This window comes from Aquarana catesbeiana, linkage group LG08 (assembly GCF_042186555.1).
Source record: "Aquarana catesbeiana isolate 2022-GZ linkage group LG08, ASM4218655v1, whole genome shotgun sequence".
In the NCBI taxonomy this organism is placed as follows: Eukaryota; Metazoa; Chordata; class Amphibia; order Anura; family Ranidae; genus Aquarana; species Aquarana catesbeiana.
The window spans coordinates 304,115,605-304,135,946 of NC_133331.1; the positions used below are offsets into that span (position 1 = coordinate 304,115,605).

The 20,342-nt window shown below is 43.2% G+C and overlaps 3 protein-coding genes across 5 annotated transcripts in view; all 3 read left to right on the forward strand.

Annotated features, from left to right (window-relative positions):
- The window catches only part of LOC141106882 (uncharacterized), a 159,625-nt gene that overhangs the window by 112,481 nt on the left and 26,802 nt on the right, over positions 1 to 20,342 (forward strand). Inside the window, 3 exon segments of the mRNA XM_073597810.1 lie at positions 6,044 to 6,105; positions 6,177 to 6,275; positions 7,973 to 8,017. Coding sequence (XP_073453911.1) covers positions 6,044 to 6,105; positions 6,177 to 6,275; positions 7,973 to 8,017 — 206 coding nt within the window.
- On the forward strand, positions 136 to 8,348 carry LOC141105146 (uncharacterized). Of its 3 annotated transcripts, none has more exons than XM_073595031.1 (6): positions 136 to 882; positions 1,724 to 1,940; positions 2,020 to 2,134; positions 2,240 to 2,337; positions 2,454 to 2,592; positions 5,295 to 8,348. In XM_073595031.1, the coding sequence occupies exons 3-6, from the start codon at positions 2,101 to 2,103 to the stop codon at positions 5,927 to 5,929; spliced, it is 906 nt and encodes a 301-aa protein (XP_073451132.1). In that variant the 5' UTR covers positions 136 to 882; positions 1,724 to 1,940; positions 2,020 to 2,100; the 3' UTR covers positions 5,930 to 8,348. The 3 variants fall into 3 exon arrangements, with proteins under 3 accessions (XP_073451132.1, XP_073451133.1, XP_073451131.1); XM_073595032.1 differs by having other exon boundaries at positions 1,842 to 1,940; XM_073595030.1 differs by having other exon boundaries at positions 1,856 to 1,940.
- LOC141105136 (uncharacterized) lies at positions 14,505 to 20,195 on the forward strand. The gene is made up of 5 exons (XM_073595012.1): positions 14,505 to 14,660; positions 15,485 to 15,630; positions 15,747 to 15,844; positions 15,968 to 16,109; positions 18,496 to 20,195. Exons 2-5 carry the CDS (start codon positions 15,597 to 15,599, stop codon positions 19,551 to 19,553), a joined length of 1,332 nt encoding a protein of 443 aa, XP_073451113.1. The 5' UTR covers positions 14,505 to 14,660; positions 15,485 to 15,596; the 3' UTR covers positions 19,554 to 20,195.

A 20,342-nucleotide genomic window follows, 5' to 3' on the forward strand; every position in this document is an offset into this window, starting at 1 on the left:
TACAGTCAGAAGACGGCAAGCGGACATCTTTTTACACCCACCAAAGTCTTGCATTTCACACAAATTTTTTTTTTTACCAGTAAACTGAGCGTATATAGTGAAATACTGTATTTTTTTTAAATAGGTGACCCTGTTTTGATGTTGAATTTCAAAAGCAGCAGCAAGCCTGCTGATCTCACAGAGCTTGCTAATCTGACAGAACACCGCTCTGCTTTTAAGGTTCAACATCAATACAGCTTGACGGATTTCAAAATCCTGCATTTCACGATATAAGCAGGGTTTACTTGTAAAAATCGGTATGATATGCAAGGCTCTGGTGGGTGTAAAAAGATGTCCGCTTCGTGACTTCAGACTGTAGGCTGAGTGTGGCCGAGTCCGGGGTGTACCAAGATGGCCGCGACAGGCTACGTCACTTCGGTTGCACTTTCTGATGGGCGGTAGCGGCTTTCTGATAGAACAGAGGCACCACGAAACGTAACAAGAGCTTCCAGTCCAACCGGGGGTAGGCTGGACTAGGCCATCAAGGTTTATATCACTACTATACTTTATGCCTTCTCAGCTTTTGTATTACAAATGTATAATATATGCAGCAACTTCAATTGATTTGTATTTGTTTGATAAAATAAATAAAAATTATTGTTAAAAAAAAAAAAAAAAAAAGAAACATAACAAGGGCTGCAGATTTAACAATCTCCACTAGGTGGAGCCTAACTTATTCTATGGGAGGAGGGAAACACAGGCAGGAAGTGATCTAATGAAAAGACAGGATGTAGGCGGGGTAAACACAGGAAGTGATGTAAGGTTTTCGACAGGAAGTTCTGGATGAGAGGGGAGTTTCCTGGAAGTAGAGAGGAGACATTGTTGAAACTGGCAGTAGAGGAGGTAATAAGATCTTATTTTATATTTACATCCAGTAACCCCCCGTCATGTCCGTCCTCTTCCTCCATAGTCACTGTGACGTCTTTTATTTCAGATGATGATGAACATATATAGAGAGCATTGTGATATTTATATAGATACATCCTAAATATAGAGCCATTTATCCAACTGTCCATCCAGAGCCTCTGGTTTATAGACCGGATACATCCTAAATATAGAGCCATTTATCCAACTGTCTATCCAGAGCCTCTGGTTTATAGACCGGATACATCCTAAATATAGAACCATTTATCCAACTGTCCATCCAGAGCCTCTGGTTTATAGACTGGATACATCCTAAATATAGAGCCATTTATCCAACTGTCCATCCAGAGCCTCTGGTTTATAGACCAGATACATCCTAAATATAGAGCCATTTATCCAACTGTCCATCCAGAGCCTCTGGTTTATAGACCAGATACATCCTAAATATAGAACCATTTATCCAACTGTCCATCCAGAGCCTCTGGTTTATAGACCAGATACATCCTAAATATTGAGCCATTTATCCAACTGTCCATCCAGAGCCTCTGGTTTATAGACCGGATACATCCTAAATATAGAACCATTTCTCCATCTTCTGTAGTCTCTGGGTTTTGGGCTCCTATCACAGATGAGGAAAACACTGGAGGGATATTTATGAATGCACTTGTGTTCTTTTTTTGTTTGTTTTTTTTTTATTGTTTTATTTAGTTTTCAGATCTTAGATTTATGTGCTCTTTTGTCACAGAATCGAATCACAATTGTGCTGCACTGTTTTTGATTATGATACGTTTTTTTTTTTCTTTTTAATGGCCATATAAAGAATATTAATTTATATTCTCTGGAGCATATTGTACAGAATACCAAAGTAAACATTAGCACATGTTACAATAAAGTCTGCAGAAGCCATCGAAACTCTACGGTTTTAATTTTTACGGAAGTGATGCTTTTACAGCCCCTCCACCTCACTGCCTGACAACAGAGGTAACCGGTGTCCAGAAGATTCTAGAAGTCACCCAGAAGATCTGCTGACAGGAGAGGTGAGGAGGATTCTGGGACATTATCCAGTAACAGACAAGGGATGTGTCTGGATGGTGACTGTATCATTGTGTGTGTCAGGTTCCTATAAGGTGGTCCAGATATCGTTTTTATTTTCCGGGGAGGAGTGGAAGTATTTAGAAGGATCTCTAGAAGGACGTCATGATGGAGAATCGGTCATCCCTCACATCACCGGGTAAGAGGAGACTTTATTGTAAAGGAGAGAGCAGTACGGAGGCTCCACTTAGATCCCCCATCATCTGATAAATACATAGAAACAATGTATTTGTGTTTCCTACAGATGGATCCAGTAATGGGAACCCACCGAAGAGAGCTCCCCGTCCTCTGTATTCCCGGGATTCCACCAAGGAAGGTCACACCATCCCCCACCGTCATCAGGTAGGTGGGACTGAGCCATTCGAAATAAAAAATGTATTCCAAGTCCATGAGGTGATGTTGTTCTTTTGTAACTTCTTTTTTACAAATGTCTGTGTGTGTCCTCTTTGGGGGTTTAGAGTGAAGAGATCATTGAGATTAAAGATGATGATGAGGAAGAAGAAGAAAGGTTGGCGAGTGGAACTCAGCAGTCTGTGGAGGAGGGGCCGATGACTATGGAGAGTAAACAGGAGGAACCTCCCCTTTATATTGACATCAGTAAGTCATAAACATTTAAATGCAAAAATCATATACAGTTTTTTTTATTTTACTTCTAGGAGTATAATGTATGTTTTGCTGCATCAGTTAAGAAATAGTATATGTCTATTAAACTCACCTTAAAAAAAAAAAAAAAATTACAAAAAATTCAAAGCAGCATTTGATCCAGAGGAAGACAGAATAGCCATATAAAGCTCGGCCCAATTTTCTTCAGGTTAATAGAATTCCTTCCTGATCCAACAAAGCAAACAGGAGCAACATTCTACAATGTTTTTACCTACTAATATTAGTAGCCAGATATCTGTTTTGTAATAAGAAAGACATCCAGTTATTTTTTAACTAATATACAGAGTCATTGAGAATCAAAGTATTCCTCATCCCTACAGATGTAAATATGAAAAAAAAAAATTAAAAATATTGAGTGTGAAATCCTCCTATAAAGGAAACACTGAGAAACCTTAACTGCTAACGTCAAAAACGTCATCGATGTACCTACCCCACCACCCATCGTATTGTGTGTATTGTATTCTATATGAAAAGATCATTTCTAGTCATCAGAAGACGGCAATCATATTTACCACATTACCTAATGTTCCCAACAAATGAGGAGGAGATACTGTACACCATATGAAAGGTCCATCTCCATTCCTCAATATAACGTCATGTTCCCAACAAATGAGGAGGAGATACTGTACACCATATGAAAGGTCCATCTCCATTCCTCAATATAATGTCATGTTCCCAACAAATGAGGAGGAGATACTGCACACCATATGAAAGGTCCATCTCCATTCCTCAATATAACGTCATGTTCCCACCAAATGAGGAGATACTGTACACCATATGAAAGGTCCATCTCCATTCCTCAATATAATGTCATGTTCCCAACAAATGAGGAGGAGATACTGGACACCATATGAAAGGTCCATCTCCATTCCTCAATAGAACGTCATGTTCCCAACAAATGAGGAGGAGATACTGTACACCATATGAAAGGTCCATCTCCATTCCTCAATATAATGTCATGTTCCCAACAAATGAGGAGGAGATACTGTACACCATATGAAAGATCCATCTCCATTCCTCAATATAATGTCATGTTCCCAACAAATGAGGTGGAGATACTGTACACCATATGAAAGGTCCATCTCCATTCCTCAATATAATGTCATGTTCCCAACAAATGAGGAGGAGATACTGTACACCATATGAAAGGTCCATCTCCATTCCTCAATATAATGTCATGTTCCCAACAAATGAGGAGGAGATACTGTACACCATATGAAAGGTCCATCTCCATTCCTCAATATAATGTCATGTTCCCAACAAATGAGGTGGAGATACTGTACACCATATGAAAGGTCCATCTCCATCCCTGAATATAATGTCATGTTCCCAACAAATGAGGAGGAGATACTGTACACCATATGAAAGGTCCATCTCCATTCCTCAATATAACGTCATGTTCCCAACAAATGAGGAGATACTGTACACCATATGAAAGGTCCATCTCCATTCCTCAATATAATGTCATGTTCCCAACAAATGAGGAGGAGATACTGTACACCATATGAAAGGTCCATCTCCATTCCTCAATATAACGTCATGTTCTCAACAAATGAGGTGGAGATACTGTACACCATATGAAAGGTCCATCTCCATTCCTCAATATAATGTCATGTTCCCAACCAATGAGGAGGAGATACTGTACACCATATGAAAGGTCCATCTCCATTCCTCAATATAATGTCATGTTCCCAACAAATGAGGAGGAGATTATGTACACCATATGAAAGGTCCATCTCCATTCCTCAATATAATGTCATGTTTCCAACAAATGAGGTGGAGATACTGTACACCATATGAAAGGTCCATCTCCATTCCTCAATATAACGTCATGTTCCCAACAAATGAGGAGGAGATACTGTACACCATATGAAAGGTCCATCTCCATTCCTCAATATAATGTCATGTTCCCAACAAATGAGGAGGAGATACTGGACACCATATGAAAGGTCCATCTCCATTCCTCAATAGAACATCATGTTCCCAACAAATGAGGAGGAGATACTGTACACCATATGAAAGGTCCATCTCCATTCCTCAATATGACGTCATGTTCCCAACAAATGAGGAGGAGATACTGTACACCATATGAAAGGTCCATCTCCATTCCTCAATATAATGTCATGTTCCCAACAAATGAGGAGGAGATACTGTACACCATATGAAAGGTCCATCTCCATTCCTCAATATAACGTCATGTTCCCAACAAATGAGGAGATACTGTACACCATATGAAAGGTCCATCTCCATTCCTCAATATAATGTCATGTTCCCAACAAATGAGGAGGAGATACTGTACACCATATGAAAGGTCCATCTCCATTCCTCAATATAACGTCATGTTCTCAACAAATGAGGTGGAGATACTGTACACCATATGAAAGGTCCATCTCCATTCCTCAATATAATGTCATGTTCCCAACCAATGAGGAGGAGATACTGTACACCATATGAAAGGTCCATCTCCATTCCTCAATATAATGTCATGTTCCCAACAAATGAGGAGGAGATACTGTACACCATATGAAAGGTCCATCTCCATTCCTCAATATAACGTCATGTTCCCAACAAATACTGTAGGTTTATTGTATACTTATTGTATTCCTAATGCATGCAATAAAAATTCCTTTCCACAGATGGACACTATGTCCAAAATGTTATGAAGGGACATCAGATTATATCTCAAGATTTTAAACCAAAAGGCAAAGTCCTCAAACAATATTCTCCAAAACTGAACCGCATTCCTGAAAATCTGGTTTACAGACCTCGCCTTTTACAGACCTCAGCGGGTCCCCGTAATCCTGGGAAGTCCTCTGATAAATCCCACACTATGACCTCGGAGGTCCACCTCAGTTCTCGCAGTGCGGATCGATCGACGTCTCATCCCAAGAAATCTTCTTCAAGCCAGGAAGATGCTCACAAGGGTGAAAGTTCCTTTTCATACTCCTGTGTAGTGTGTGATCACTCTTTCACCAATAGAAGCGCCCTTCTTGCGCACCAGAAAAGTCACTTCCAGGAAGGCTCCCATTCGTGTTCTGAGTGCGGGAAAAGTTTTACCACGAATGCAGACCTTCTCACGCACCATAGAGTTCACACCGGGGTGCGTCCTTTCAGATGTTCCGAGTGTGGAGTATGTTACACCAACAAAAGATACCTCAATAAGCATATGAAAGTTCACACCGGTGAGGGTGCTCACCGATGTCCAGAGTGCGGGAAATGTTTCTCTCAGAAAGGACTACTACTTTCACACCAGAAAGTTCACACAGGTTAGCGTCCTTATTCACGTTCAGAGTGTGGGAAACCTTTCATTCATAAAGCAAGCCTTACTTCTTCACCAGAGATGGCACATGGACAATTATCCTTTTTTTTTTTTTTTCACGTTCAGGGAGTGTGGGAAATGTTTCTCTCAGAAAGGACTTCTTCTTTCACACCAGAAAAATCTCACAGGTTAGCGTCCTTATTCGTGTCCAGAGTGTGGGAAACCTTTCACTCGTAAAATAAGCCTTATTTACCAACAGAGATTGCACATGGACAGTTTTCCTTATTCATGTTCAGCGTGCGGGAGTTGTTTCTTGCGGGAAAACCTCAAGAAACTCACACCGGCAAGCATCCTTTTGGTAGGTTAAATGTGCGGTAAAGGCTTCAATGGGAAAGATAAACCTTCTTACACTTGTGAGCGTGCTTTCCCATGCTTCGAGTGCGGGAAATTTTTTCACTTTTAAAACCTGCAGAAACTTCTCACAGATTATAGGCCATATTTTCATGTTAAGAGTGCGGGAAACGTTGCACCCATAAATCGGATCTTCTTAAACGCCGGAGAATTTTTACTCAAATGAGCTCTTCTTTTTTTTTTTTTTTTTTTTTTATGTTGTAATTGTTGGAAAAGATTTGTTTTTTCTTTTTTTGAAAACCTTCTTAGACATTCGAAAGCCTTCTCGTCCTTTCTCACGTTCGGAATGTGTAAAGAAAAAAAAAAAAAAAAAATCAGGAAGCAAAAATTGTTACACATCAGAGAAGTAGCACACGTCAGCGTTCTTATTCATGTCCAGAGTGCGGGAAATGTTTCATTAACCACTTAGGGACTGAGCCTCTTTTTGGGACTTGTTGTTTACAAGTTAAAATCAGTTTTTTTTTTGCTAGAAAATTACTTAGAACCCCCAAATATTATATATATTTTTTAGACACCCTACAGAATAAAATGGCGGTCGTTGCAATACTTTCCGTCACACCGTTTTTGCGCAACGGTCTTGCAAGCGCCATTTTATTTGGGGAAAAAATACACTTTTTTTTTTTAGTTAAAAAATAAGACAACAGTAAAGTTAGCCCAATTTTTTTTTTTATATTATGAAAGATAATGTTACGCCGAGTAAAGCGATACCCAACATGTCACGCTTCAAAATTGCGCCCGCTCGTGGAATGGCGACAAACTTTGGCACATAAAAATCTCCATTGGCGATGTTTAAAAATTTCTACCAGTTTTGAGTTACAGAGAGGAGGTCTAGGGCTAGAATTGTTGCTCTCGCTCTAACGATCGCGGCGATACCTCACATGTGTGGTGTGAACACTGTTTACATGTGCGGGGGGCGACTTACGTATGCGTTCGCTTCTGCGCGCGAGCTCGGCGGGATGGGGCGCTTTTAAAAAAAAAAATAAAAATTTTTCTTATTTTATTTTTTATTTTTTATTTTTACTGTCCTTTTTAAAAAAAAAAATGGTGTCACTTTTATTCCCATTACAAGGAATCTAAACATCCCTTGTAATAAGAAAAAAGCATGACAGGACCTATTAAATATGAGATCTGGGGGGTCAAAAAGACCTCAAATCTCATATTTACACTAAAATACAATTAAAAAAAAAAAAAAAAAATTAAATGTAATTTAAAAAAAAAAAAAAAGAAAAAAAATTCCCCTTTTAAGAGCATTGGGCGGAAGTGATGTTTTGCCGTCGCTTCCGCCCTTCAATGTAATGGAGCCCAGCAGGGGGGCCATCTTTTCCCTCACTCGGCATCCAGGCAGTGAAGGGAAAACACACGATTGGCTCTGCCGCTACCGACGGCTCTGATAAGCGGCGGGGACGACCGGATCGCGGCGCGAAGGGGCCCTCTCTCCTGCCCCCCGATTAAAATTGATCTTGCGGCGAATCCGCCGCAGAGACCACTTTTACCTTTAAAAAGAACCACACGCCATTCCGTGAAAATACTGCTGCCATAACCCCGGTATTTAGCGTGGAAGTACCGACGTACGGGTACGTTAATTTGTGGGAAGTGGTTAAGGTAGGTGAACATCCTTTGTCATGTTCTTTTTTTCATGTTCAGAGTGCGGGAAAAGTTTTAATGAGGGTGGTGAACATCAGAGAAGACGTGGGTATGACCGTTCGATTTTGTGATCAGAGTGCGGGAAACTTTGGACTGATTGGACTTTGAAAACACACGCCTGCCACTGCAGTCAACAAACATGGGGGTGACCCTGTGTTTTTTTAATCTCTATTTCCAGGGGACGCAGATTTCGATCTGTAACGTTTACTTTAGTTGAGGGACTTCTGCTCTGCTAATGCTTTGTGTAGTCCTTCCGTCGTGGTTTGCAAATGAATGTGCGGAACAAGCCCACCAGTCTCATGCAATTTCTTTTTAGTTGAACAATTCTGTTGATGAAATAAAACGTGAATATTGTTTTGGTATTTTACCGAATAAACGTGTGTATGTATTTATTAAACGGGATGCACAAACAGAGCCGCCATTGGGAGGGGGGGGCAGCCCACACATGTGTAGGGGGGGGCCGGGGCGCCCCAAGGGGCCAGGGCATCCTGAGGGGCTCGGGGCCCCCGGAGGTATTTTTATCTGCTGCCTGAAGGCTGGATGATTGACTGTCATGGTAGCTACTCATCCCCGCAAATCGCAGCAGGAGCGCATCCCGAGGCATCCAATAGGCGACGCCTGTGAGACGTGAGCTTGGCGTCCCCCCTCCCCCCCAGTAGTTCTCTAATTTTTTTTATAATGTATTCCAAGTGCAAGAACAGGGGGGCATGGGATGGAGGAGAAGGAGGACATGGGATGGAGGAGGAGTACATGAGATGGAGGAGAAGGAGGACATGGGATGGAGGAGGAGTACATGGGATGGAGGAGATGGGACTGGAGGAGGAGGACATGGGATGGAGGAGGAGGAGAACATGACATGGGATGGAGTAGATGGGACTGGAGGAGAGGGAAGAGGACATGGGATGGAGGAGGACGTGATGGAGGACACGGGATGGAGGGGATGGGACTGGAGGAGGAGAACATGGAAAGAAGGAGGAGAAGGACATGGGATGGAGGAGAAGGAGGTCATGGGATGGAGGAGATGGGACTAGAGGAAGAGGGCCTGGGACTCTGGAGGAGGAGGCCATGTGATGGAGGAGGAGGACATGGGATGGAGGAGGAGGAGAACATGACATGGGATGGAGTAGATGGGACTGGAGGAGAGGGAAGAGGACATGGGATGGAGGAGGACATGATGGAGGAGATGGGACTGGTGGAGGAGGACATGGAATGAAGGAGGAGAAGGACATGGGATGGAGGAGAAGGAGGACATGGGATGGAGGAGGAGTACATGGGATGGAGGAGATGGGACCGGAGGAGGAGGACATGGGATGGAGGAGGAGGAGAACATGACATGGGATGGAGTAGATGGGACTGGAGGAGAGGGAAGAGGACATGGGATGGAGGAGGACGTGATGGAGGACATGGGATGGAGGAGATGGGACTGGAGGAGGAGGAGAACATGGAATGAAAGAGGAGAAGGACATGGGATGGAGGAGAAGGAGGTCATGGGATGAGGGAGGAGAACATGGGACTGGAGGAGGAGGACATGGGATGGAGGAGATGTGACTGGAGGAGGAGGAGAACATGGAATGAAGGAGGAGAAGGACATGGGATGGAGGAGAAGGAGGTCATGGGATGGGGGAGGAGAACATGGGACTGGAGGAGGAGGACATGGGATGGAGGAGATGGGACTAGAGGAAGAGAGCATGGGACTCTGGAGGAGGAGGAGGCCATGTGATGGAGGAGATGGGACTGGAGGAGGAGGAGGAGGTCATGGGATGGGGGAGGAGAACATGGGACTGGAGGAGGAGGACATGGGATGGAGGAGATGTGACTGGTGGAGGAGGAGGACATGGGATGGAGGAGATGGGACAAGAGGAGGATATGGCATGGAGGAAATGGGACTGGAGGAGGAAGAGGACATATAGGATTGGAGAAGGAATAGGGCATGGGATGGGGAGATGAGACTAGAAGAGGAGGACATGAGATGGGACTGGAGGAGGAGGACATAGTATGGGACTCTGTGGGATGGCCAGTGGGTGGGCCCTTGGAAATGTTGGTGGTCAGGCCCAGGGGGCCCTGGCCTATAGCTGTGTAAACGGCTCCAAAATGTGTACTGGGTGCCCTGTGCGCAAATGTTCAATGTACAAAATGTAGATACCTACAGCAGCCAATCGGAGCTTGTCAATCTGTCACGTACCTGGTTCTAAAGCCTGACTTGAAGAGGAAGGCCTCCCTTACAGCTCCGACTCGGGAACCACTGGGAGTGAGACGGTGGCTGCGAGAGCACTGTGAGGTATGAGTGCCTGAGTAAGTCCTGTGAAGGTAGGTAGCCAATGCTCCACCAGGACGAACCAGAAGACAGATGCAGCAGGGCCAGAGCTGGCTGGTAGAGGACTGGCAGGTGCTTGGCTGCCTGGCAACAGGATGCTGGTGCTCAAGCAGGAGGCAAGGACCAGGTATTTTATTTTATTACAGGTACTTGTATAGCGCCGTCAATTTACGCAGCACTTTATATATATATATATTGTACATTCACATCAGTCCCTGCCCCCAAGGAGCTTACAGTCTAAGGTCCTTAACTCACATTAATACTAGGGCAGGGGTCTTCAAACTACGGCCCTCCAGTTGTTCAGGAACTCCACCATGCCTAGTCATGTCTGTGAATGTCCGAGCTTTACAATGCCTCATGGGACGTGTAGTTCTGCAACAGCTGGAGGGCCGTAGTTTGAGGATCCCTGTACTAGGGCCAGTTTATACAGCAGCCAATTAACCTACCAGCATGTCTTTGGAGTGTGAGAGGAAACCGGAGTACCCAGGGGAAGCCCACACAGGCACTAGAAGAACATGAAAATTCCAGCCAGGTAGAGTCATGGTTGGGATTCGAACAATGGGCCCCCTCGGACTTCCAGGAGGAATTGCTAACCATTTAGCCACTGTGGAAGGGGGTTCTCAATCCGTGACACTCCCAAAATCAACTGTAGTAAGAACAGCTGGATCAATAAGGACGTTGTTGATCAAGGCGCTCCTTGAAGGCCAGGTAACGGCTTTGCAGGTGGTCCAGACCGAACACCTGGAGAATGCTGCCCATGACGCCTATCTCTCTAGTTGAGTGTGCCCGTACCTCCTCTGGTTCATGAAGCTCCCTTATTATTTGTGATTTCTCAATGCGCTTCACTAGCCTAGAAGTAATGGTTCTTGACGGGTCCAATTTCCCTTTCGTGATCCCTAAGAACAGCTGGATCGATATGTTTGAGGTTGATAAAGGTAACAAAATATAGGAAATCGCCCCCCCCCCCCCCCCCCCGGGACTTTAAATTTATTAACCGCTTGCTGACCAGCCGCCGCAGTTCTACTGCGGCAGAATGGCACGGCAGGCGAATCGCCGTCATGTTACGTCGGCTCCAAAGGCGGCCACTAGGCCCGACGCTCACCCCCCGGAGCCGGTGTGAGTGCCCGGCGGATCTCGATGACCGCCGGGCTCCCGCGATCGCTCGGAACACGGCGAGTTTGCACACAGAGCTCCCGGTTCTCTGAGGGGAGATGTGACAGATCGTCTGTTCATACAGAGTATGAACAGCGATCTGTCATCTCCCCTAGTCAGTCCCCTCCCCCCTTCAGTTAGAACACACATTAGAGAACACATTTAACCCCTTGATCGCCCCCTAGTGTTAACCCTTTCCCTGCCAGTGACATTTTTACAGTAATCAGTGCATTTTTATTCGCACTGATCGCTGTATTAATGCCAATGGTCCCAAAAATGTGTCCAAATTGTCCGACGCGTCCGCCATAATGTCGCAGTCACGATAAAAATCGCAGATCGCCTCCATTACTAGTAAAAAAAAAAAATAATAATAAAAATGCTCTAAATCTATCCCCTATTTTGTAGACGCTATAACTTTTGCGAAAACCAATCAATATACGCTTATTGCGATTTTTTTTTTTTTACCAAAAATATGTAGAAGAATATATATCGGCCTAAACTGAGAAAATAGTTTTTTGAAAAAAATATTATAGCAAAAAGTAAAAAATAATGCATTTTTTTCAAAATTGTTGCTCTTTTTTTGTTTATAGCGCAAAAAATAAAAACCGCAGAGGTGATCAAATACCACCAAAAGAAAGCTCTATTTGTAGGGAAAAAAGGACCTCAATTTTGGGTGCAACGTCGCACAACCACGCAATTGTCAGTTAAAGTGACGCAGTGCCGAACCGCAAAAAGGGCTCTGGTCAGGAAGGGGGTCAAATCTTCCCGGGGCCAAAGTGGTTAAAATTGTCATGCAAACATAAACAAACATGAATCATAGCCAAGCCACTGAAATGATACATACAGTAAAAAAAATGTCAATACACGTATCATAGTATAAAATGTAAATTGCAAAGTACGCAGGCATGAAAAGTAATCCCAACGCGTTTCGCAAGACCATGCTCGCTTCGTCAGGGGTAGATGCGTGGGTAGTACATCTGTAGGGGGTATAATAAACCAAATAAGTATCAACACAGAGATGGTATCGTGACAATCAAGAGGGTCCAAAACGCATGGCCCTATACTCACCAGAGGCTGGATCAGACTACCAAATGCTGAATACCCAGAGCAGTAATGAGCACCCGGCTCGGTAGCTGAGGAGGCAGAGGAAAAGTAGGGAGTACTGAGGGCTTTTCTCTGAATCTTTCCTTGCAATCAGTACCTGTCACTCCAGGATCAGCTGAGGCAGGTTACCTAATCAGCTGGGTATAAAACACTGCCTCACTCTGAGGGCTTTTCTAGGTTCATTGTCTTTCTTATGTGTTCCAAGACTGACCCTGGCTTTGTTTATCGTTATCCTGACTTCTGAAGTCCCTGACTGCGGATTTAACTTGATTATCCCTTGGCTATTCCTGTCTAGCCCCCCGTGCACAGATTCACAGCCCAGGTAGCTTATCTCTTTGTTACCGTGGGCTGTGTGTATTTGCAAGGGTGAGCGTACATCTCTGCGCCATGGACTCCAACCTAGGTAAGCCCTTACAGATCCACTCAGAACAGGCTTTGCCATGGTCTACCAAAGAAGTTGAGGTCACGTGCTCAGCGTCATATCCAGAGGTTGTCTTTGGGAAATAGACGTATGAGTGCTGCCAGCATTGCTGCAGAGGTTGTAGGGGTGGGGGGGTCAGGCTGTCAGTGCTCAGACCATACGCCGCACACTGCATCCAATCTGTCTGCATGGCTGTCGTCCCAGAAGGAAGCCTCTTCTAAAGAGGATGCACAAGAAAGCCCACAAACAATTTTGACAAGCAGATTAAGGACATGGATTACTGGAACCTTGTCCTGTGGTCTGATGAGACCAAGATAAACTTATTTGGTTCAGATGGTGACAAGCGTGTGTGGCGGCAACCAGGTGAGGAGAACAAAGACAAGTGTGTCTTGCCTACAGTCAAGCATGGTGGTGGGAGTGTCATGGTCTGGGGCTGTATGAATGCTGCCGGCACTGGGGAGCTACAGATCATTGAGGGAACCATGAATGCCAACATGTACTGAGACATACTGAAGCAGAGCATGATCCCCTCCCTTCAGAGACTGGGCCGTAGGGCAGTATTCCAACATGATAACCACCCCAAACACACCTCCAAGACCACCATTGCCTTGCTAAAGAAGCTGAGGGTAAAGGTGATGGACTGGCCAAGCATGTCTCCAGACCTAAACCCTATTGAGCATCTGTGGGACATCCTCAAACGGAAGGTGGAGGAGCATAAGGTCTCTAACATCCACCAGATCTGTGATGTCGTCATGGAGGAGTGGAAGAGGACTCCAGTGGTAACCTGTGAAGCTCTGGTGACCTCCATGCCCAAGAGGGTTAAGGCAGTGCTGGAAAATAATGGTGGCCACACAAAATATTGACACTTTGGGTCCAATTTAGACATTTTCACTTAGGGGTGTACTCACTTTTGTTGCCAGCGGTTTAGACATTAAAGGCTGTGTGTTGAGTTATTTTGAGGGGACAGCAAATTTACACTGTTATACAAGCTGTACACTCACTACTTTACATTGTAGACAAGTGTCATTTCTTCAGTGTTGTCACAAGAAAAAATAGAAGAAAATATTTACAAAAATGTGAGGGGTGTACTTACTTTTGTGAAATATTGTATATAAATTTCATTTGTGTACAGCATTGCATGACCGCCAATTACCAGTTAAAGTAGCCCAGTGCTAAATAGCAAAAAAATGCTCTAGTCATGAAGGGGGGTAAAACCTTCCCGAGCTCAAGTGGTTAATGAATTGCCTTTCAGGCCTTCTTCCAGACCTATCTTGTAGAAAACCTAGAACCTTTATTAACTTCTAGGGTCAAAGAATGCTCGAAGGACATTGCCGCAGTTGAATTTATGAATCTCTCCCATACTCTTTGGGATCAGATCTGGAATTCCTTCATCTTCCACCATGACCATGGGAATTGTACAGAAGAAAGAGAGCCAAGGCAACTCGGGCACCTGGATGCCTACGTGAAAGAAGGCACCACAAAAAAATAACATCAGCTGCAGCTTTAACATTCACCACTAGATGGTATCAAACTTGTTGTCTGGTGACAACAGGGACAGGAAGTGATCTCATGTTCAGACAGGATGTAATCTATGGTACAAACAGGAAGTGATGTAATGGATACAGAAGAACTTCTGGGTGAGAGGTGAGATGCAAGGAAGTAGAGAGGAGACATTGCTGAAACTGGCACAAGAGGAGGTAATACATCCTAATTATAGAGCCATTTATCCAACTGTCCATCCAGAGCCTCTGGTTTTTAGACCAGATACATCCTAAATATAGAGCCATTTATCCAACTGTCCATCCAGAGCCTCTGGTTTATAGACCGGATACATCCTAAATATAGAACCATTTATCCAACTGTCCATCCAGAGCCTCTGGTTTATAGACCGGATACATCCTAAATATAGAGCCATTTATCCAACTGTCCATCCAGAGCCTCTGGTTTATAGACCAGATACATCCTAAATATAGAACCATTTATCCAACTGTCCATCCAGAGCCTCTGGTTTATAGACCGGATACATCCTAAATATAGAGCCATTTATCCAACTGTCCATCCAGAGCCTCTGGTTTATAGACCGGATACATCCTAAATATAGAGCCATTTATCCAACTGTCCATCCAGAGCCTCTGGTTTATAGACCAGATACATCCTAAATATAGAACCATTTATCCAACTGTCCATCCAGGCCCTCTGGTTTATAGACCAGATACATCCTAAATATAGAACCATTTATCCAACTGTCCATCCAGAGCCTCTGGTTTATAGACCGGATACATCCTAAATATAGAGCCATTTATCCAACTGTCCATCCAGAGCCTCTGGTTTATAGACCGGATACATCCTAAATATAGAACCATTTATTCATCTCTGTGTCAAACAGTGTCATCACTTTTAGATAAGGAGCTCACTGGGGAATATTTATATACACATTTTTCTTTCTTAATTTTTATAATAATATATATATTTTATAGTATATAGTTGTCGCATCTTAAATTGAGGTGTTCTTTTCTCGCAGAACCAAATCACAACCTGGACCATTTTTTTTATCGCGACACGGCTTTTTGTTTTTAGAGAGTATATTGCCAATCTTGCACTTAGAAGGACACAAGGATCTCTACAAGGACGTCATGATGGAGAATCAGCCGCCCCTCACATCACCGGGTAAGAGGAGACTTTATTGTAAAGTAGAGAGCAGTACGGAGGGTCCACCTAGATACCCCATCATCTGATAAACACATAGAAACAATGTATTCAGTCAGTGTGTGTGTTTCCTACAGATGGATCCAGTAATGGGAACCCACCAGAGAGATGTCCCCGTCCTCTGTATTCCCGGGATTCCACACAGGAAGGTCACACCATCCCTCACCATCATCAGGTAGGTGGGACTGAGCATGTAGACCTAACAATGTACTGTATTCCAAGCTTTAAGATGACATTCTACTATGTAGCTTCTTGAGTTTTTTTTTTACAAATGTATTCCATCATCTTTGCGGTTCAGTGTGAAGCGCTAAAAGACCTCAAACTTGTGGTTAAAGAGGAAGAAGAAGAGACGCTCGTGAGTGGAGATCAGCAGTCTGTGGAGGAGGGGGAGATGATTATGGAATGTAAACAGGAGGAATCTTCCCTTTACATTGGCATACGTAAGTGATAAATATTATATGCAGAAACCATTTATATATTCATTTTACTTCTGTATTGAGTATGTATTGCTACATCGGTTGAGAAAGGGTATATGTCTGTCAAACTCCTCCAAAAGAAAAAGAAAATTCAAAGCAGCAGTTGATCCTTAACCACTAACAGTAAGAATATCATTGATTTACCTACCCCCACCTCCCTATATATGAAAGCATCATATCTAGTCTTCATCAGGAGAAGGCAATCCGATTTTCCACACTACCCAATGTTCCCAAAAAATGAGGAGTTATTGTACACCATATGAAAGGTCCATCTCTATCCCTCAATATAACGTCATGTTCCCAACAAATGAGGAGGAGATACTGTACACCATATGAAAGGTCCATCTCCATTCCTCAATATAACGTCATGTTCCCAACAAATGAGGAGGAGATACTGTACACCATATGAAAGGTCCATCTCCATCCCTCAATATAACGTCATGTTCCCAACAAATGAGGAGGAGATACTGTACATCATATGAAAGGTCCATCTCCATTCCTCAATATAATGTCATGTTCCCAACAAATGAGGAGATACTGTACACCATATGAAAGGTCCATCTCCATTCCTCAATATAACGTCATGTTCCCAACAAATGAGGAGGAGATACTGTACACCATATGAAAGGTCCATCTCCATCCCTCAATATAACGTCATGTTCCCAACAAATGAGGAGGAGATACTGTACATCATATGAAAGGTCCATCTCCATTCCTCAATATAATGTCATGTTCCCAACAAATGAGGAGGAGATACTGTACACCATATGAAAGGTCCATCTCCATCCCTCAATATAACGTCATGTTCCCAACAAATGAGGAGGAGATACTGTACATCATATGAAAGGTCCATCTCCATTCCTCAATATAATGTCATGTTCCCAACAAATGAGGAGGAGATACTGTACACCATACGAAAGGTCCATCTCCGTTCCTCAATATAACGTCATGTTCCCAACAAATGAGGAGGAGATACTGTACACCATATGAAAGGTCCATCTCCATTCCTCAATATAATGTCATGTTCCCAACAAATGAGGAGGAGATACTGTACACCATATGAAAGGTCCATCTCCATTCCTCAATATAATGTCATGTGCCCAACAAATGAGGAGGAGATACTGTACACCATATGAAAGGTCCATCCCCATTCCTCAATATAATGTCATATTCCCAACAAATGAGGAGGAGATACTGTACACCATATGAAAGGTCCATCTCCATTCCTCAATATAATGTCATGTTCCCAACAAATGAGGAGGAGATACTGTACACCATATGAAAGGTCCATCTCCATTCCTCAATATAATGTCATGTTCCCAACAAATGAGGAGGAGATACTGTACACCATATGAAAGATCCATCTCCATTCCTCAATATAATGTCATGTTCCCAACAAATGAGGAGATACTGTACACCATATGAAAGGTCCATCTCCATTCCTCAATATAACGTCATGTTCCCAACAAATGAGGAGGAGATACTGTACACCATATGAAAGGTCCATCTCCATCCCTCAATATAACGTCATGTTCCCAACAAATGAGGAGGAGATACTGTACATCATATGAAAGGTCCATCTCCATTCCTCAATATAATGTCATGTTCCCAACAAATGAGGAGGAGATACTGTACACCATATGAAAGGTCCATCTCCATTCCTCAATATAATGTCATGTTCCCAACAAATGAGGAGGAGATACTGTACACCATATGAAAGGTCCATCTCCATTCCTCAATATAACGTCATGTTCCCAACAAATGAGGAGGAGATACTGTACACCATATGAAAGGTCCATCTCCATTCCTCAATATAACGTCATGTTCCCAACAAATGAGATGGAGATACTGTACACCATATGAAAGGTCCATCTCCGTTCCTCAATATAACCTCATGTTCCCAACAAATGAGGAGGAGATACTGTACACCATATGAAAGGTCCATCTCCGTTCCTCAATATAACGTCATGTTCCCAACAAATGAGGAGGAGATACTGTACACCATATGAAAGATCCATCTCCATTCCTCAATATAATGTCATGTTCCCAACAAATGAGGAGGAGATACTGTACACCATATGAAAGGTCCATCTCCATTCCTCAATATAATGTCATGTTCCCAACAAATGAGGAGGAGATACTGTACACCATATGAAAGGTCCATCTCCATTCCTCAATATAACAATATCAATAATGCATAAACACGGTTACACCATGTGCTACGTTTGTTTTGGGTTTATTTTATACTTCTGCTTGTTACTAATATTTGGATGTGAAGTGTTGTGACTGGTAGACTAGAACATCTAAGAAAAATACCGAATACATGCAATAAATCATTTTCTCTCCACAGATGGACACTATGTCCGAAGTACGTCAAAGGGACATCATATTTTATCTCAGGAATATAATGCAGAAGACAAAGGCATCTCACAATATTCTCCAGGAGTGAATCGCATTCCTCAAAATATACATCACAGATCAGGGGTTCCCCGTAAACCTGAGGGATCTTCTCATAAATCCCATACTATGACTTCAGATCTCTATCCAAGTTCTCACAGTGCAGATCGATCAACATCTACGTCTCGTCCCAAGAAATGTATTACTCAGAAAGCAGACCTTCTGACACAACAAACACTTCACACCGCAGAACGTCCTTTCTCCTGTGCAGAGTGCGGGAAATGTTTCACCAGTAAAGCAGGGCTCCATAGACATCTGATAGTCCACACTGGAGAGCGTCCTTTCTCATGTTCAGAGTGTGGGAAATGTTTCATCTATAAAGGGGACCTCCGTAAACATCTGTTAATTCACACCGGCGAGCGTCCTTTCTCATGTTCAGAGTGCGGGAAGTGTTTCACCTTTAAAGGAGACCTCCATAAACATCTGATAGTTCACACTAGAGAGCGTCCTTTCCCATGTTCCGAGTGCGGCAAATGTTTCTCTCGGAAAGTCAAACTTCTTTGCCACCAGAGAAGTCACACGGGTGAGCGTCCTTATTCGTGTTCAGAGTGCGGGAAATCTTTCAGTCATAAGATCAGTCTTACTTATCACCAGAGAAAGCACGCGGGTGATTATCCTTTTGCATGTTCGGAGTGCGGGAAACGCTTCGTGCGGAAAGAAAAATTTATTTTACACCAGAGAATTCACACCGGCGAGCGCCCTTTCGTATGTTCAGAGTGTGGAAAAAGTTTCAGTGGGAGAGACAACCTCCGCACGCACCAGAGAATTCACACCGGCGAGCGTCCTTATGCATGCTCCGCGTGCGGGAAATGTTTCAGAGAGAAAGGAAAACTTAACGTGCACCAGAGAATTCACACGGGCGAGCGCCCTTTCTCATGCTTAGAGTGCGGGAAATGTTTCACTATAAAACAACACCTGAGTAAACACCAGAGAATTCACATGGCTGAGTGACCATTTTGTCATGCTCAGAGTGCGGGAAATGTTGCACTCAGAAAGTAATCTCCTTAAGGAACAGACGACACTTTTTTTTGTACTCTTTCTTAGACATCTGAAATTTTCTGGTCCTTTCTCATGTTCGGAATGCATAAAAAAAAAATTCACAGAGGAAGCGAAACTTGTTACACATCAAGGAAGTCACACATGTGAGTGTTCATGTTCAAAGTGCGGGAAAAGTTAGGCTAAGGAAGGACAATTTATTAAACGGGGAAGACCTAGGTCTGAAAGTCCTTTTTATATATATATATATATATATATATATATATATATATAATTTTATAATCGGAGTGCGGGAAACTTTTTAAACATGGTAAAAATCCGATTAGACTTAGAAAACACACGCCTGCCGATCCTGTTGACAAACCTAACAGAATGCAGAAGCCTACAGCAGCCAATCAGAGTTTGTCTTTCACCAATGAATGTTTTGGTGGGTAGCTACTTATCATTTTAACATACAGATCTGTTATACTGCATTGACAATAGATCGGTAAGTACCGGTGGTGCACCAAAATGGAAATTCTGGACCGATCCGAAAAATTCAGGATGATCTTGGCATGAAACCGAAATGGACAGTTTTTTTTAATAAAAGTTTTTAAATTTAATTAACATGGCTGGCGTTTTTGCATTGACCTCACGGGGACGTGATCCTGCATTGACGTCAGAGGGGACGTGATCCTGCATTGACGTCACGGGGACGGGATCCTGCATTGACGTCAGAGGGGACGTGATCCTGCATTGACGGGA

Bases quoted from the DNA above. Each gene is read 5' to 3' on its own strand.
- LOC141105146 (XM_073595031.1), top strand. From the start codon at position 2,101: ATGATGGAGAATCGGTCATCCCTCACATCACCGG. The intron at 2,135-2,239 runs GTAAGAGGAGAC...TGTTTCCTACAG, and splicing joins GTCATCCCTCACATCACCGG to ATGGATCCAGTAATGGGAAC. The intron at 2,593-5,294 runs GTAAGTCATAAA...TCCTTTCCACAG, and splicing joins TCCCCTTTATATTGACATCA to ATGGACACTATGTCCAAAAT.
- LOC141105136 (XM_073595012.1), top strand. From the start codon at position 15,597: ATGATGGAGAATCAGCCGCCCCTCACATCACCGG. The intron at 15,845-15,967 runs GTAGGTGGGACT...TTTGCGGTTCAG, and splicing joins CCATCCCTCACCATCATCAG to TGTGAAGCGCTAAAAGACCT. The intron at 16,110-18,495 runs GTAAGTGATAAA...TTCTCTCCACAG, and splicing joins TTCCCTTTACATTGGCATAC to ATGGACACTATGTCCGAAGT.